At 33.7% G+C, this 16529-nt stretch overlaps 5 protein-coding genes and 1 long non-coding RNA gene across 8 annotated transcripts; 2 read left to right on the top strand and 4 right to left on the bottom strand.

The window, feature by feature from the left end:
* Positions 1 to 22: 22 nt before the first annotated feature.
* Positions 23 to 5389, bottom strand: LOC116349466 (facilitated trehalose transporter Tret1). 2 transcript variants are annotated; one of them, XM_031780889.1, is made up of 8 exons: positions 5111 to 5389; positions 3091 to 3179; positions 2857 to 2973; positions 2160 to 2245; positions 1977 to 2093; positions 1419 to 1898; positions 820 to 1357; positions 23 to 746 (listed from the first exon to the last, which is right to left on the bottom strand). In XM_031780889.1, the coding sequence occupies exons 1-8, from the start codon at positions 5116 to 5118 to the stop codon at positions 169 to 171; spliced, it is 2013 nt and encodes a 670-aa protein (XP_031636749.1). In that variant the 5' UTR covers positions 5119 to 5389; the 3' UTR covers positions 23 to 168. The 2 variants fall into 2 exon arrangements, with proteins under 2 accessions (XP_031636749.1, XP_031636748.1); XM_031780888.1 differs by lacking the exon at positions 5111 to 5389 and adding an exon at positions 4660 to 5101.
* Positions 5390 to 6420: 1031 nt separating this feature from the next.
* On the top strand, positions 6421 to 7742 carry LOC116349463 (zinc finger protein 33B-like). Its single transcript, XM_031780884.1, has 2 exons — positions 6421 to 7220; positions 7330 to 7742. The coding sequence occupies exons 1-2, from the start codon at positions 6578 to 6580 to the stop codon at positions 7683 to 7685; spliced, it is 999 nt and encodes a 332-aa protein (XP_031636744.1). The 5' UTR covers positions 6421 to 6577; the 3' UTR covers positions 7686 to 7742.
* A 185-nt stretch (positions 7743 to 7927) lies between these two features.
* LOC116349448 (39S ribosomal protein S18a, mitochondrial) lies at positions 7928 to 8777 on the bottom strand. Its single transcript, XM_031780865.1, has 3 exons — positions 8599 to 8777; positions 8252 to 8521; positions 7928 to 8180 (listed from the first exon to the last, which is right to left on the bottom strand). Exons 1-3 carry the CDS (start codon positions 8699 to 8701, stop codon positions 7999 to 8001), a joined length of 555 nt encoding a protein of 184 aa, XP_031636725.1. The 5' UTR covers positions 8702 to 8777; the 3' UTR covers positions 7928 to 7998.
* Positions 8778 to 8819: 42 nt separating this feature from the next.
* Positions 8820 to 10119, top strand: LOC116349447 (UPF0160 protein). Its single transcript, XM_031780864.1, has 2 exons — positions 8820 to 9657; positions 9720 to 10119. Exons 1-2 carry the CDS (start codon positions 8847 to 8849, stop codon positions 10064 to 10066), a joined length of 1158 nt encoding a protein of 385 aa, XP_031636724.1. The 5' UTR covers positions 8820 to 8846; the 3' UTR covers positions 10067 to 10119.
* On the bottom strand, positions 10075 to 11916 carry LOC116349446 (tRNA pseudouridine synthase A-like). Its single transcript, XM_031780863.1, has 4 exons — positions 11559 to 11916; positions 11132 to 11339; positions 10572 to 11056; positions 10075 to 10507 (listed from the first exon to the last, which is right to left on the bottom strand). The coding sequence occupies exons 1-4, from the start codon at positions 11799 to 11801 to the stop codon at positions 10163 to 10165; spliced, it is 1281 nt and encodes a 426-aa protein (XP_031636723.1). The 5' UTR covers positions 11802 to 11916; the 3' UTR covers positions 10075 to 10162.
* Positions 11917 to 12992: 1076 nt separating this feature from the next.
* On the bottom strand, positions 12993 to 16413 carry LOC116349449. 2 transcript variants are annotated; one of them, XR_004201913.1, is made up of 9 exons: positions 16081 to 16413; positions 15919 to 16017; positions 15657 to 15855; positions 15511 to 15600; positions 14417 to 15434; positions 14027 to 14116; positions 13572 to 13921; positions 13368 to 13511; positions 12993 to 13238 (listed from the first exon to the last, which is right to left on the bottom strand). It is a non-coding gene; the product is annotated as an uncharacterized LOC116349449 (long non-coding RNA). The 2 variants fall into 2 exon arrangements; XR_004201914.1 differs by having other exon boundaries at positions 12995 to 13238; positions 14862 to 15434.
* Positions 16414 to 16529: the final 116 nt, after the last annotated feature.

Genomic DNA, 16529 nt, shown 5'->3' with positions numbered 1-16529 from the left:
GAACAAAAACGTACAACAAATATACACGTATATTTTTATTCAAATCTCTTAAAACTAATTTGCACGATTCTTCTATATAGCACTCAAATTTCGGTAAAATTCCAAAATACTCTAAAAAATCCATTTTACAGTCGTAAAATTAAAGTGTTTTTCTTTCTTGTGTTAAAGTTACAATCGTGTGTCTTGCACATCATCATTTGAGGCTATTGAATTTCTTGAGCGAATTGTATCGCTAACTCGATGTTTGTATCTCTTTGAACCGACACCGGGTTGCCTTTCTGATGAAATCCGTATTTCTGGAACACTAAGCCGAAGCTCATTGCTATTTTCATTATCACTACCATTCATTTGCGACGGTTGCGTTTTGTTTATCGTTGGTGGTGCAACTGTTACTACATCAACGCCATTCATTCTGTTAGTGTTAATCATTCTATTTTGGTATTCGCCGTTTGTTGACTTTTTATCGGACAGTGATTTTTTGCCTAAAAAGTGTTCTTCGATTTCTAAAAGAGATCGATTTTCTGTTTCTGGTAGTGTAAAGTAGAGGATGATGCATCCAATAAAAGCGACAGCCGAATAAAACCAAAACGTTCCGGACAGAGTTAGAGTAGACACCATTTGTAAAAATAACTTATTCGATAGGAATGCAAAGATATAGCCAATACCACCTGAAAGCCCAGACGAGGCGCTACGAACATTGACTGGATAAACTTCACCAATCAACATCCATGGTATCACACGAATTCCTGAATATTGCAAAATAACATATATAATCAGTTTTGTTCGAAAGGTGTGAAGAAAAAAAAAGGATAATCTCACCTAAGTGACTGAGAACAGCACCGGTAATGAGTAGCGTCAACGGCACCCATAAGTATTTATTTTCTTCGGCATTTGGAATTGTTAAAATAATGTCATTCATTGTATTTATTTTATTTCCTTCCGTGGAATTCAGTACGTTCATTCGTTTTGGACGAATTGTTGACGATTGAAAGGCTTCGGTTGTGCTCATAAAATCAGTTGTTGTTTCAACCAGAATGGAGTTTTCAAAATTTGTCAAGTTATTGAATACTTCTGTTAAGTTACGTTCATTAATGTAGCTGGATCGATCCATGTCTTGCCTGGAATAGTTGGCAACAACATTATCCACCGAAACACCGGGTACGGTATGAAGAAAATGTGCATATGTCGCTGTTGCGAAGAAACAAACTCCGGTTCCGATAAGCGATGAAAATACCAACGACCGTTTTCCAGTTATATGAACTAATACAACACAACCAAATGCCCCAACTAGCTCTGCGCCTCCAAGCAAAATTGTCGCATAATACTTATCGATTGGAGCTTTCAACGTATTGAAAATCTATAAAAATTAGAAATCGCAATAAGATAAAATGTACAATTGTACATTGAAGAAACATTACCTGAACAGCATATGTCTGCAGCGGTGTGATTCCAGAGAAATGGCCGACAAAAAATGTTGTCGAGACTAGAATGAATGGAGCGATGAAACCACGTTTTGTGAATGGTTCAAAGCGCTTATAGTAAGGTAATTGACGATAGGATTCAGCTTCATGGCGTTTGGCCTCTAAGACCGCATGGATTTCATTAAATTCGGTTTCAACTTGAGAAAACGGCACCCAACCTCTAAGCCAGCAAAGTGATGTTTTGGCTTCTTCTGTATATCCTTTAGTCAATAGCCAATATGGCGATTCTGGCACGAAACATAACGCAATTATTGTAAACAATGGCAAAAAACCCGAAATGAAAGCCACCGTACGCCATGAAAAAAATGTTCCTAATATGAATTGGATAAGTATGCCTGTAATGACGCATGTTGTGCCAGTCGCTGCAAGCATGCCTCTAAATTGTGGCTGTGTAACCTCTGCAACGTACGTTAAAACCTATGGAATTAAGAAAATTGATAAAATTATGAATAATCTCTCTTTTTTGATATGTACATGATGAGAGAAACTACTAACCGGTGCCTCCATTAAACCACCACTGAGGCCAGACAGGCACAATCCCGCATACAAGTAAGTAACACTAGTCGACATATAAAACAGCATCCACGATACAATCATTGGCAAATTCACCAACTACAATTGAAAATTTTCAAGTTTACATTTAACGGTGATATGCTTAAAAACAAATGATAAAAATACCTGCATCGCACGTCGTTTTCCAGTTGGTTCGGTGAACATGCCCGACAAAAAGCAGCCTAGCGGAACACATAGCAAGTTTATTGAACCTATTGAAAAAAGAAAAAAAAACAATTAACGTTTAATTTCATTGCTTGTTTTTTGCGCTCCGAAGGTGCGTATTTGCAATGATGCATTCAAGTATGGATATTAACAATTTGACATTGACCATCGATTATTATTCATATGTAGTTATTCACGGATATAAACTGTTTCGATTTGCCCATTTCCAAGCAAAATACTTCTAAATGCAACTAAATTTTTTACACAAAAATTACTACCGAACAAAAAATTCGAAAATTAAAATCGGAATTCTTCACTAAACTGTCAGATCGATTTCACAACCAGAAAAATGTTCAAATTAAAATATTATGAAGATGAAATATTGCTAAATCAATCATTTAACAAATACATCGAAAATTTGGAAAATTTCTTCGTAAACATGCCTAGTTTCATTTGAATATTTTTTTGTGGAATTTTTCATAGTTTGTGAAATGAAGCCTAATGTAAATTTATAATCCGGATAATAAATCTAACCCATTTAAAATCCGGTCCGCGAAACTCTCTAGTAGAAATCATGATTTATTTGAATGATAAAAATTGCACATTGTATTGGCATTTATTTGCATTTTATTATTTGTAAATTCGACACTATACTTACTTAGCCATGAGATTTGATTTTTTGTAAGTAGAAATTCGCCTTTGCTACTGTCACGTGCATCGCCACCTTGGATGGCTGGTATTATTATAGTCGGAAAGCCCAGACTAAGACCATACCCTAAACGATTATTTCAAATGTTTCAAGTAAACAATTTGAAACGTTAATTTTAAGTGTAATAAATCAAATCTCACTTTCATTGCTTTAAAGAAAACCGGTTTTGGTGTGTTTGCTTACCGAGTAGCACGAGATTTTTGCAACCAACAGCTAAAAATTGCGGTAGGGCACGTCTGAACACTCCAAGCTCTTTATTGTCAGCCGATAGACTGCACGCCATGAAATAGCACAGAGAAAAAAAAATAATGAATACACAGTAATTAGTAATTGTAAATGTGGGTAGATCGTAATGATTAGATGAAAACAAAGCCGGTGTTAATTGTGACCGGTTGATTGCATATCAGGTGCAATGTATCTCAACAATTCATTTTTTGAATGAAATAACTACTAAAGTCTTATTGTTAAGTGTGACATGTGCAGCAAAGACACGTTCGTTGTACACCTCATTTACATATTAAACAAGATGGCTTTTGATGAAAAAGTACAAAATTCTTCAATTGATTCTAAATGTCAATATTTGCCGTCATCTCTTTTTTATTGTTTTTCTCATGTAGCCATACATTTTTTTTTATCTTTAATTTTTGAATAACGAGGCATTTATGAGTTATAATTTCACTGATTGTATAATTGGAATATATGAATATTGTCACCTCGCACGCTTATCCAATTTAAATCCAAGCTCATTCAATATTGAATCCAAGAAGCGATAAAATTAGACACACCGTCTATCATCATGAATTTGCATTTATTAGGTTATCTATTAGCATCTTTTAGCACTTGCTCGACTTTACACAGCGGCTATTTATCGCTTGCCTGCGCACTTTGCCAATTCAATCGTTTAGCGGCACATGCGATCGTCTTTTTTTCATTGTTAAATATATATTGTAAATTCAAATCACATTTTATTTACTTCAATAGATATATGACATGTTTAGAAATTCAAATTCAAACACCAATGTATTCCGTAAAAACATACTTCATAGTTTGTTTTTCACCTATTGTCCATCAAATATTATCTCGCAGCGGAAACTTTTCAATGATCGACAAAAAACAAATCCACTGTAATTGAATTTAATTCTGATCGGCCACTACAATTTGCAAATCATTTAATGAGAATAATTGCAGTTGATCTCGTTTATATTTATTAAATATAGTTTAAATTCCAGACAATATATTTAACTAACTGGTCAGTTGAGCTGACAGTACGTTAGCCAGCTAAATGGGCTAAAACAATAGACGTTATTGTTTTAATGATGAATCACTTTTCTTGTTTTAATAGCAGTGATTGTTCATTAAAACAATAACTTGTATTGTTTTAGTCCATTTAGCTGGCTAACGTACTGTCAGCTCAAATGACCAGTTAGTTCAATATATTGTCTGTTAAATTCTGAATTGACCTTCGATGGAAATTAGGCCAACTCTAATATCTATAATTGAATATAATTTTTACATATAATTTTAATTTGGCGAAATTCGAAAAACAACTTGTTTACAAAAAACTCAACCGTTTAAACATTGATCCCACCATTTCTCGGTGAATTCACAATTGTTGAGAAATTTGTGAAACTATTTGCATTAGAAATTTTTTTACTCTGGTAAGCGTCAACAGTTGATTTTGTAAGAGAAGAATACAATACAAAAAATAGGCAGAAAATATGCTTGAATATATTCCACGCAAACGAAACTTACCAATAAATCATCGTTCGTTGATTATATTGGTTTATTGAAGTAAAATACAAACAATTTTCGTTATTTGCAAAACCACAAATTTTCAATTAAAACTCACTAATTATTATAACTTGCTGGAATGTTTTAGTTCCGAGTTCAGTAAAAATTAAAATTCATTTTACGTGCTTAGTACATCGACAAACCCAACAATACTAAGCTATATTGTTGAATGTATGCGATTTGTTACCTGTATGCTATTCTCAACATAAATATGTTTGGCTTTGTTAAAGTGAAAGGTAAGGTGCTATTCGGTTCGTTAGTTTTTTTTTTATTTCATGCGAAACTTGATTTTTAGCACATCGCGACATGATCAACGGCATCAAATTCAAACGATTATATAATAAGTATTTTTATAAAGCACGTTTCTTAATGGATCAATGACACAAATTCTTCTTCATCACAAAGAACTTACGTTTTCATTATAAAATTGGCTAATTAGCTGAACAAATTAAAAATCCTAAATGACGATTAATAACAAATCACATTTGAGTCACAAATTTGTTCTTCTTCAAAAGAGATCACAATTTATCGTACACTAATAATAAAAATAAAATCACTGATTATGAATTTCACTCGTCTTCTGATTCAGAAGTTCTGAATAGTAAATAATCACTAAATCACTTGTGATTATAATTTTTTTCGTCTTTGCTCGCGATGTTCGCGGTCCAGTGTCCAGGAGGAAAGTGATGATCGTCGCTATAAAAGCGCTATGATAACTACTTGCAAAGCACGATACACCACAGTTGGTGGTCAGCGATAATAACGCAAATGGATTGAATGAATATGACGCGAGTAACGCTCTCTCACTGTTGCCTTTGAATATCGCAATTGCTTGCACACTCTTTCCACTATTTTTTTGTGTATTTATCTCTATTTCAATTGAATCGATAATTATTAGAAGAACAACGAAGAAGTGAACCGAAAATATTTTGTGAGGGGAGCAGAGATCATCGTGGCAATGAACCGAATAACCGTCATGAATGTTTATGTCGCATTTCAGTTAAACCATATTTAGTCACTTTGTGCACTTGTTCAAATAGAAACCATTACTAATTGGAAATATGTAAATCACAATATGTTTGATGAAAAAGAGGCCGTTGCAAGCCTAATGTTATTTGCATTGTTTTTATGATTGAGTCTTATTTTCATATGAATTGTTTATGGTTCACACAAAAATTTTATTACATCAATTGACGCTTTAAGAAATGTATCCAAATAATTCATCTAAGCAACATTCCACTGACCATTATTGACCTTTCATCGTATGTTTATCAAATCAAAAGGTTTAGAAACTATTCACAAATGTTTATACGATGATATACAAAATTTGTAAACATAATACCTTCCTCAATCCTCATGTGGCAAAGTGTATTAATATCTCAAGTATAAATAAAAATAAAGCGAAATTTTTATTCAATCTTGCCATTTCATGACATTCTTTGTTTTTCCGTATTTTTTTTTCTTTTCATAATTTATTTCTCTCTTCTTTTTACATGGATTGGGTTAAAATGAATTACTTAAAAATACTTACCGATAACGTGTATTATTTTTGTAATATATCTCGCAGATGGTGTTATAATGGAATTTTTAAGTTATTTTGTCATATTTTCTACAATATTCGTTTCTATGCCTTATTCAAATTCAAATTATAGAGCATGCGACACTTGAACGAGGCTTAATATAAATAAAATTGTACTTGACATATGAAAGAAAAGAAATGTCACCACAACACAACGTATATAACGAAAGATGCAAACAAAATTTTAAACTGCGAAGTTTGTTATAAAAAAAGTACTTTTCAATTTAAGTGATTTGAAGGTTCACCGCTATTGCGTATTACATATTTGGTCACAGTATTATATATTTCGTAAATATTGAAATGGACTATGCAGATGCGGAGATTTGTTATCTAAAATGCATTAAAACGGAGCCAAACACGGATATCAAAGTGAAAGATGAAGAAATTAGTGATCTATTTTCATCAGAATGTTCAACACATCGGAACGAAAAGCCATCAAGGGTGAAAATCGTAAAAGAAGAAGCTGGTCCAGATGAAATTGTGAAAGAAGAAACCAGATTCCAAAAAGTCGAAAGCAACGATGAAACAAGAAAGAAATCACAGAAATGCACAGTAAAAAGTAAATGTAAAAAAACATCGCAAGAGAAACCAACACAAAAAAAGCATTGCGTTAGAAAGAATAAACATCGAAACGGAAAGGAAAATAAATCTCTCAAACTAACCTATGAATGCTATATGTGCCGAACATCAATCAGTTCAGTAAGCAATTTAAAGCGTCATCACGATCGATTCCATGGTGTTAAAACATTCCAATGCAACATTTGCTTCAAACGCTTCCCTGTCAAATTTTCTTTGGACATTCATCAACGGTCGCACAGCGGATCCAAGCCATTCAAATGTGAAGTTTGTCGGAGGAATTTCGCTACACAAAATAATTTACGTCGGCACAATACGTCCTGTCGACTTGACCGATCTAAAGATGAAGAGAAAAGTATCGCCCAAGGTATACTTTTACTATTCCATTACAATTCCTGATCCGTTCCTTCGATTCTTTTTCCATTCTGTTTGATTAATTTCCATTTTTTCCATTCTTTTGGTCTGATCATACCTAGGTATCGCCGCTCATGGACATTTTGAATGTTATTTGTGTAAATTTACTAGTACCACAAATCATGATTTGAAAACACATTTCGTCAAACATATCCCCAAAACTGCATATTCATGCAATATATGCCGCAAAGAGTTTAAAATACAAGCGCATTTGGTGCAACATATGAACGTTCATACAACTCAAAAATACATTTGTGATATTTGTAAAAACCGATTCACCAGCAAACGCAATTTAAAACGACACAAAAAACTACATTCAAGAGAAGGTCTATTTAAATGTAGTCATTGCAAAAAAGAATACACAACCAAATATTCTCGAGATTCTCATGAACAAAAACATACAAAAACTGTATTATGACATTATTGTTAAGTATATTTTCAAAATTGAGAATAAATGAATTACTGTTCGACAAAATATGGTGTCTTATTATTGTAACAGATATCGAATTCCAAGAATGTTTGTGAAATTTTCGGATATATATTGAACTGTAGATGTTTTGAGAAAAGACATCATTCAGGCTGAAAAATTGTTCAAATAAAAATATGTTTCTACAAAGAAAAGAAAAGTCATACTTTTGTTTAATTCTCAAATATTATGGATCAAAATCTATTGAATATTTTATTCTATCCATAAAATGATTGTAAATAAATTGTTTAACAACGGGTTTTCTTTAAATTCGATCAAAATTAAAGTCAACTTTTCTTTTGGGGCCAACTTTTTTGTTTTCATCAGTGTTGACATATAATTTTGCATATTTAATTGTTTGTTCGTCATAGTAATGGTTGAGTCCCTTATATCCATAGCACTTGTTTGGTTTCTTGCTAGCCAATTGTGCAGGTAATGGTAACAAACCTGTTATCAAAAAAGAAAAAAAAACTTTGAATGTTTGTGTATGCAAAACCAAATTGGTAATAAAAACAAACCTGCTCTTCTAGCCATCAACACCATCGTTCCAATGTTCTTTTGTTGTATTGCACAGAGGCGGGTAATGCGTCTAGGCATCATTGTTCCATCCTCACGTAGATATTGCTTCAAGATTAATACGTCTGTGTGCTTAATGTCCAAACCGAGCGTGCATTTGGGACAGAATTTCTTATCCGTTGAATGAACTTCCTTCAAAAGAGTTGCCTCACGTGGCGATGGCTTAAGATCGGCAGATATTTCCAAAACTTTACTTTTCTGCTCAACTTTGACTAAAATAAATAACAAAAGAGTAAAAGTTTTAACCTCAAAATCAAAGCACCTCAAAAACAGCGGTAATTAAACTCACTTTCCTTGACTCCCAGTGCAGATGTGGTGGAAATTGATTGAATTCGTTGGCTAATCAATGGGATTCGATTATTCAAACGAAAAACTTTATTTAAGGTCATCATTGTTTTTTCGCCTTTTGGAATTGAACGAGAAGTGTTATGGACTGAAAATTGTTCGTATGTTGATGTCAATTGAAATGTCAAATTTGAATTTGTCAAAAAAGTGACAAAGTGGTAATTTGTCTAACCTCATTTTACCCGCTAAATAATGATGTTTCGACGACTATTCGTACACAGTATCATTAGCAGAAATAAGTGTTCATCTGGTGGTCATATAAAATTAACGAAATTCAGTGGTTTATCTTTAACGTTCAATCAACAGATTCGCAAAATGTCCAATGAAAAGAGCAATGTATTGATTGGAACACACAGCGGTATATTTCACTGTGATGAAATACTCGCTTGCTATATATTGCAACAATTACCAAAATATGAAAAGGCACAAATCGTCCGTACACGGGACGATGCTGTTTTGAAAGATTGTGATATTGTTGTTGATGTTGGAAGTGTATTTGATGCGGAAAAATTGCGTTTCGATCATCATCAAAAAACATTCCAAGATACTTTGGGTTCATTGCGTCCAGAATTTGCGGAGAAATTCTCAAAAGTTCGTTTAAGTTCGGCTGGACTGATTTATACGCATTACGGTGAAGAGGTCATTGGCCGTTTGGTTAAACGTCTGAAAGGTATTGAGCTGAGCCAAGAGTGCTTGAGACGCGTGTTTGAAAAGGTGTATGAGAACTTCATTCAAGAAATCGATGGCATTGATAATGGTGTACCGCAACATCCAGATGAGCCAGTTTATCGAATTTCTACACATTTGAGTGCTCGTGTTGGTCATTTCAACTCAGAATGGAATTCAACCGGAGATTTTGATGAACAAGCCCAATTTGAAAAGGCCAAAGAATTGGTTGGCGCCGAATTTGTCGATTCCGTTTTGTACTATTCAACTGTATGGTGGCCCGCTAGAGCGATTGTTACCGGTGCCATTAAAAGCCGATTTGATCTACATTCATCGGGTAAATTCAACGTCATCGTGTTGATTATTTTGATTATTATTTTTTTGTGATTTTCCCCGTAGGTAAAATCATCGAGCTTGCTCAATTCTGCCCGTGGAAACAGCACCTCTACGATTTGGAAAAGGTTGAAAAGTGTGAAGGTGACATTTTGTACTGTATTTGTGCATCAGCACCAGACGATCATCGTGTGATTTGTGTTTCAAAGACCGCCAGCAGTTTTGTTTGTCGAAAATTTTTACCGCCATCATGGCGTGGTATTCGTGATGCTGATCTTGAATCCGTTTCAAATATTGCTGATACCAAATTTGTGCATGCCACTGGCTTCATTGGAGGAGCAAAAACCCGAAATGCTGTCCTACAAATGGCTATCAATGCAATTGAATCTACAGAAGAAGAACAATCAACGTAGAATAACAATTGATTAAAATTCTTTTTTTTTTATTCAACAAAATATATATCTTTAATTCTCTTGAAATAAATGTTTTGAAATGAATAAATCTAAAGTTTATCTTTCATCATCTTCAGCAATTGAATCAATAATTTCAGTGGTGGTTGTCGTTTCCTTGCCATCACTTCCAGAATCGACCTGTTCACTTTTTAGTGTGTCTTCCGGTCTTTCCTCATATGTATGCAACGGTAATGTTTTTAACCAAGTTAACATGGGTTGTTCTTTTAACTCCGTTTCCTTAATGACCGAATGAATAAAATTGTCACGAAATTCTATGATCGCCGGCTCAAAATCGCTCCATTCAAGTTGTTCGTGTAGTCCATCGTCTTTGAAACGTGCATTATATCCATCGTAATGCACTTCTTCTAAAACCAGACCCAATCCAGGAGCCATTGGGATGTCCTGAAAAATAAACGATTTCAAGAATAAATTTATTGTTGTAAACGGAATAGTGAAAAGTACATACGATTCGTGTCTTTTCGAATGATTTTTCGATTGTGTCAATATTTGCAATCCCTCGTACAACACCCAATGTTAATCCAATCATTTTTCGTATTTGATGCATCATAAAACTCTGACCTTTTACAATTATTTTACAAAATTCCACATCATCCACCATAAATGGTGGCTTACACTTGAAACTAATAATAAATCGTCGCGCCGATGGATCTTCGTACTTTTTTCGTGACGTAAAGTTATGGAAATTCTTTGTACCTTCGAATAATGCGAGCGTTTCATTGACTCTGGTTAAAATTGCATCGTCCAATCGATACGTTTTCATATCAACCGATTGATCATGTGGTGCAAACGAAATGGATGGAAGTGTATATGAATATGTTCTTGCATTACATTGATCTTTGCAATTGAATCCCTTTGTTACACGTTTCACGCCAAAAACCTTTATGTCCGATGGCAAATCCTTGTTCAATGCATCCAAATCAATTTGGTCCGCTACAAAGCGGTAATAGAAACAAAAAAAATTACTTTAACATTCAGATTTGGGTCTATTGATTGTGATCTACTTACGCAATTTCAATGAAACACATTGCCGTGAAGCCGACACTCCTTTGTCGGTGCGCGCAGCCCGTTGAAAATGTGAATATTGTGGCTGTTGAAATGCATCTTCTGTGATGAGATTGTTTTTGAACAGCGCCTTCAATAGTTCTTCCTCAATGGTGTTTACATCGGGATTCCGTTGCATTCCAATATAATTCGAGCCTGCATATCCCATTACCTAAGGGGAGAATCACAAAAGAAAAGAATAAAATTTAAAATAATCGATAAGTAATCGGAAAATAATCGGAAACATATAATGAAAAAATTGCAAAGCAATAGCCACAACAACATTAATGTCCAGCAATTGCTTTAAATTGATATTTGGTAGTTGTAATCGTCGATTTCTGTGAAAGAGAAAAAAAAACAAAATGTTCACTATAGAATAGTACCCCATTACCATTAGATACTTTCGTCTCTTGACACGATCTTCGGGATTGGTTCGTACACGCTTTGCATCATCATCACGTCGATTGAAAACCCAAGCGCGCTTTTTACTTCGACCGTCGTACTTGGTTTTTTTCATTTGTGTCGGCTTATTATCGTTGGATTGTTCGGAATTCGGTTTGATCACTTCTTCGGTTTTTGAGTCATCAACTTCGTCTTTTGCCCCATTCGATGGGGTAACCGCTGATTCGCTCATTTTTTTTTCAAAAGAAAGAATTTTTTTTCACAAGAGAAAAAATAGTAATATTAAAAAAAAGTGTAAACTGACACACTGATTCTGTGTGACTGACACAATACACACGTGTGTGTTTACAACAAATGTCAATTTGTCTACAAATTTGTGTAACCCAACATAAACAGTGACAACCATAATGAAGTTGCTGCGTTGCCCAGCTGTCATTGTCGTCGTGCTTTGAGAAAAAGGAACAAAAATACGAGACGAGAATAAAGAAACACAGAAATCAAATGCCATGTTTATCGCGCGCGCAAAGGAAATGTGTCGTGTTCTCTGTTCAGACATTATCAAAGTGAATTGAAAACAAAACGGAAAAAATAAAAGTAATGACGAAAAGTAAAAGAAGAGAAAAAACCAACGAAAAACTACTTTGCCAGCACACATCAAGTCTCTCTCCATACACTTCAAACAAATCATAAAACTCATAAGCTTCAACACTTTTGTCGTTAGCGATAAACAAATACAAATATCATCCACGTATTATTTTTATATGTACTTTTTGGATTTGAAAAATATGATGAAACCAGGGTTAGAATGCTTGTAATAAAAATGAATAATTAGTGCATCAATAAAAAAGTCATTTTCCATGCAACAATTATCATCTAACGAAATTTTTGAGTTTATTGATTAGTGTGACGTATTTATACCTTTTCACATGAGTAAATATGAAATTTGGTTGTCAGCGCCAAAAACATCTTTCTTGACGGATAGTCGGATACATATTTTTGGTCAAATTTTTTTAATATTTCCTCGTTTACAAGAGAAATTTCTTTAAATTTCATAAAACATAGCAGTATCACTTGAAAAGGATAAGACTTTCGAGCTTTTTGATGCGTGAAATCTTGACAGCTTTTCAACATTACCAGTAACTGTTCAATAGAAGATTTGAACGAGTGAATTTATTATTGCAATATACGCCATTGTGTCCATATTTCGGCTATTTTACGAGCGTTTTAGTTGCGAATTCTTCCCTTAGTGAAGAAAATATATTATCGCTGCATTTCTGAAAACACGTTCAAGTAATTGTTCCTAAAATCCCTCCCCTCAATTCTATTTTAATTATTTTTTGTTGCTTGTTTGTAAATTAAAAGGGCAGTACAGGAGCGAAAAAATTTATTTTGTATGAAAAAATGTCATATTATCTGACAAATTGTTCGAGTTTATTCATTGGAAAATTATGAAATAAAATTTATAAATTAATGTGTATGCTTTGTTTTAATTAAAATGTTGCAAAAATAGGCTGAACATTTCTCCCACGTCATCGTTGAACACTTTCGATTTGATTGAATGTTGCAATGCATTTCGGCAAGCGTTCTGGTCATAGGCTGGCTTAAATGATTTGTCTTCGTTCTTCAACAAACCCAATTGCATTAGGAAAAAATTATTTACACGAGCCACCTAGAATTAGTGTGAAAAAAACACAATAATAAACAAATTGTAACTAAACAGCGGAAAAGGATTATCTTTAATGACTAAACAATTTAGCATGCATTTGACTTTAATACTTATTACAAATGCGATATTTACCTGGCTTGTTTTTTGAGCATATTCATAGCAATCTTTGTACAATTCAGTGACCACACTCAAAGCCTCTTGGTTTTTCAATGAAGTGGCCGATAACTTGATGATGGCAAAGACTAAATGGACAAGATAATCTTTCTCTGGAATTCTCTGAAATCAAACATTTGAATCATAAAGTCATCGAACGGTATATGTAATTCATTTTTTTACCTTCAAAAAATCACGAAAAGCTTGCAATTTGTCTGTTTCTTCCAGTGCATCGAACTGCTTTGATGTTGGATGTGGTGTATTACAGAATGTTTGCAATTCATTCAAATTTTGTTGAAATGCTCATTTACTTTGAACATTTGTTGGGAAATCCAATGTGATCGTCTCGCACGCAGAGTAGTTAAACATCTGTTTAGACCCAGTTAACATCAGGAATTCAAAACGTTAACCGTTTAGATTAATGTGTGCCAGTCAATGCAATAAATGGACCGATAAACAATCATTGTCGCTTGACGTTGAGTAAATGGCAAACGTAAACCAAACATCTTCATTGTGAAAATGTGTGAGATTGACTGGAGGTAAAACAGCAGGAGAGGGAAAAAAATTAATTTAAATTTGATTAGAGCGTAGCAAACTGCAAAATTACGCTTGTTATCACAAATCTTACGAATACGTACACGTTATACGTTGATACCGCAAAACAAAATAAAATTAATTGTTGTAGAAACTGATTAAACGAACCACGGTGTAGCGCTAAAGCTTCACGACTGAAATAAACAAAATGACTTGAGTGATATTTATAACTGTTAACTGTCACTGTGAATGTATGAGTGCTATAGTCTGTCCACAAATATTATAATTGAATGGATGGATGCATAATTTTTCGGAAAACCATTAGCTATGTTATGATTTTGTAAACCATAAATTAGCTTGAAATTATATCTAACTATTTGATCATCGGTTGTTGCCCAAACGATTGAAACTGGTCATTTATGATTTCACAATATTTTGAAATGCTTTGTTGTTATTATCATTAAAATATTAATATCAAATCAGCTGTTCAGTACCAAATTATGCTATTTTTGCCTTCAATATGGTAAAAGTATAGATAAATCCTATTTTCATCACTCATAAATTACTTAAGCACCACAAAATCAACATCAATCACGTAATGCACACAATACACAACAAAAGGTTTTTTTTTTATTTGACGCATTTATTATGCACTGTGTTCATTGCACACTATATACAATGTTTTGAAGTATTTATTTACTAACTGGAGTGTCATACGAATGGTAAATGTCAAATTAACCTCACTCTTTTGAAAAAAATCAATTTCAAACTGAATTTCTAAAGCTAACTTGTTGTTGAAAAAACAATTATTTTCCATCTTTGGAATTTTATTCATTTATTAAGGTCAATGTTTAAGTAGGGTGGTTTTTTTAGGTCATTTTTCGGAATTTGTTGGGCAAATAGTTTTTTTGCGTCTATAAGACGTCAGAAACAACATACCGGTGTAATTTTTGGTTTTCGTCTCACCAGTAGGTAGCGCAAGAGCTATATCGATTCCATGGTGGATCCCTTATTTGAATCATTGCGGTGAAAGAGTATGAATGGTTTATTTGTTGTATTACAACAAATAAACCGTGTGAAAAAAACTTCATGTTGCAGTATTATTTGGAGAAAAATAAGAGCCACTGTTTCGCCGCAACGATTCATTTATCCCTTGGAACACTAGATTTTGTGAAAATATAAAAACATCTTTTCTCAATCATATCGGTCCGAAATGAAGAGTAATCATCATTTATGACCAGAATTTAGGTTCTGGTGAAGTTTCAAGCGATTTGAAATAGCCAAGAGATTTTGAATAAGATCTTTTCGTACAAAAATGGAATGAAATGGAATTGCAAATAAATTTATTGGGCGATTTTGGTATTGCGATGAATGTTGAGATTTACGACAATGGCGTTTGGTCACCGCGTGGTGGAACGAAATTAAGCAGGTAATTGTTGATGCGTTGCAGTAGTGGCAGCATTAGAATGGAGAACCGCCTTCATCCTTGCAATTATTTGTTTTAGCATGTCTCTGGAACAAATGAAAATTTGTAATTCATTGTGATTGTTTAGTCGCAAAATATCATTTCATAGTAAAAAATTCTTACTGTGTTTTTTCCGAACTTCTGATGAAAAGATCTGCCATGTCTTCCAGTTCAGTCAGTTTATCTATATCTAGGTTTTGTAATGACCTTCGCCTAAAGAATATTCACACATATACTTTTGTTGGAAGACAAATGTTAAGTTTACTTACGTTGCTATATATTCTGCTTTTGATTCAAACAATACAACGAATTTGGTTAGTGATCGCATTATATTTGGGATGGTTGGCTCCATATTAGAAACCGGTGATTTATAAACCGATTTTCTTCTCTTGACGGATTGATTTGGACTGCGCAAACAATCGCCATGTTGATCTTCCATTTCGTCCTTTTTTTTTGGATAATTTAACTCTGAAATGAAATTGAATTCAGCCTGGCTCCTTGAATTATAACAAAATGTTATTTTGAACTTACTTTGATAATCTTAATGAAGGCAAAATAATATCACTCAGCTCTGTTGATGTTTTTTCTAACAGATGTAATTGATCGGGATCGGAATCCATATTACAGTCTCTAAAAAAAATAAGATGTATCAATATAATCAAGTGTCAAGTCCTTTTCTCTTTCAATGCTTACATTAGAAATACTGCGACTTCACTGTACAAAAGTCCACACAAGTCGGAAGTGTCCTTTGCTATTAAATCAATGCTAGGTGAAATGGTGTATTTGATATTTGCTGCTGTATTGGGTGTATCACTATCACTTCCACTTCCACGATTACGTTCCGGCATTTTAATTGCTCGACTTTTTCTTCTATTCTGTTAATAACAAATGAAAATTTCTGTATTAAATTGCTTTGTGTGAAAAAATAAATGTGTTTTTTTTTTGTTCCTTTTCGTAAGAAGAAGAAAAAGCAAAGCGCGACGATGACAAGCAACGTTGACCGTAGTGCCATGGTACGGTTGCCAGCGAAACTAAAAAATGGCACAAATTTCGATCGCCTAAATCAAAAATGGTGATAAATTAACGTGAAGTTAGTTTTACTTCAAAAACAACCATTCAGCACCCTTTAAATAATTCATTTG

Source organism: Contarinia nasturtii, unplaced genomic scaffold (assembly GCF_009176525.2).
Source record: "Contarinia nasturtii isolate CC-2019 unplaced genomic scaffold, AAFC_CNas_1.1 Cnas_scaffold_2864, whole genome shotgun sequence".
NCBI classification, from domain to species: Eukaryota; Metazoa; Arthropoda; class Insecta; order Diptera; family Cecidomyiidae; genus Contarinia; species Contarinia nasturtii.
The sequence above is the reverse complement of the archived record's forward strand: the minus strand, read 5'-3'. Positions and strand labels throughout refer to the sequence as shown.

Bases quoted from the DNA above. Each gene is read 5' to 3' on its own strand.
- LOC116349466 (XM_031780888.1), bottom strand. The intron at 1,899-1,976 runs GTTAGTAGTTTC...TTAATTCCATAG, and splicing joins GTGGTTTAATGGAGGCACCG to GTTTTAACGTACGTTGCAGA. The intron at 747-819 runs GTGAGATTATCC...TGCAATATTCAG, and splicing joins TGCTGTTCTCAGTCACTTAG to GAATTCGTGTGATACCATGG.
- LOC116349463 (XM_031780884.1), top strand. From the start codon at position 6,578: ATGGACTATGCAGATGCGGAGATTTGTTATCTAAAATGCATTAAAACG. The intron at 7,221-7,329 runs GTATACTTTTAC...GATCATACCTAG, and splicing joins AGAGAAAAGTATCGCCCAAG to GTATCGCCGCTCATGGACAT.
- LOC116349448 (XM_031780865.1), bottom strand. From the start codon at position 8,701: ATGATGACCTTAAATAAAGTTTTTCGTTTGAATAATCGAATCCCATTG. The intron at 8,522-8,598 runs GTGAGTTTAATT...TATTTATTTTAG, and splicing joins TGCACTGGGAGTCAAGGAAA to TCAAAGTTGAGCAGAAAAGT. The intron at 8,181-8,251 runs GTTTGTTTTTAT...TTTTGATAACAG, and splicing joins GTTGATGGCTAGAAGAGCAG to GTTTGTTACCATTACCTGCA.
- LOC116349447 (XM_031780864.1), top strand. From the start codon at position 8,847: ATGATGTTTCGACGACTATTCGTACACAGTATCATTAGCAGAAATAAG. The intron at 9,658-9,719 runs GTAAATTCAACG...TTTTCCCCGTAG, and splicing joins ATTTGATCTACATTCATCGG to GTAAAATCATCGAGCTTGCT.
- LOC116349446 (XM_031780863.1), bottom strand. From the start codon at position 11,801: ATGAGCGAATCAGCGGTTACCCCATCGAATGGGGCAAAAGACGAAGTT. The intron at 11,340-11,558 runs GTAATGGGGTAC...TTCTCCCCTTAG, and splicing joins AGAGACGAAAGTATCTAATG to GTAATGGGATATGCAGGCTC. The intron at 10,508-10,571 runs GTATGTACTTTT...TTTATTTTTCAG, and splicing joins CATTCGAAAAGACACGAATC to GACATCCCAATGGCTCCTGG.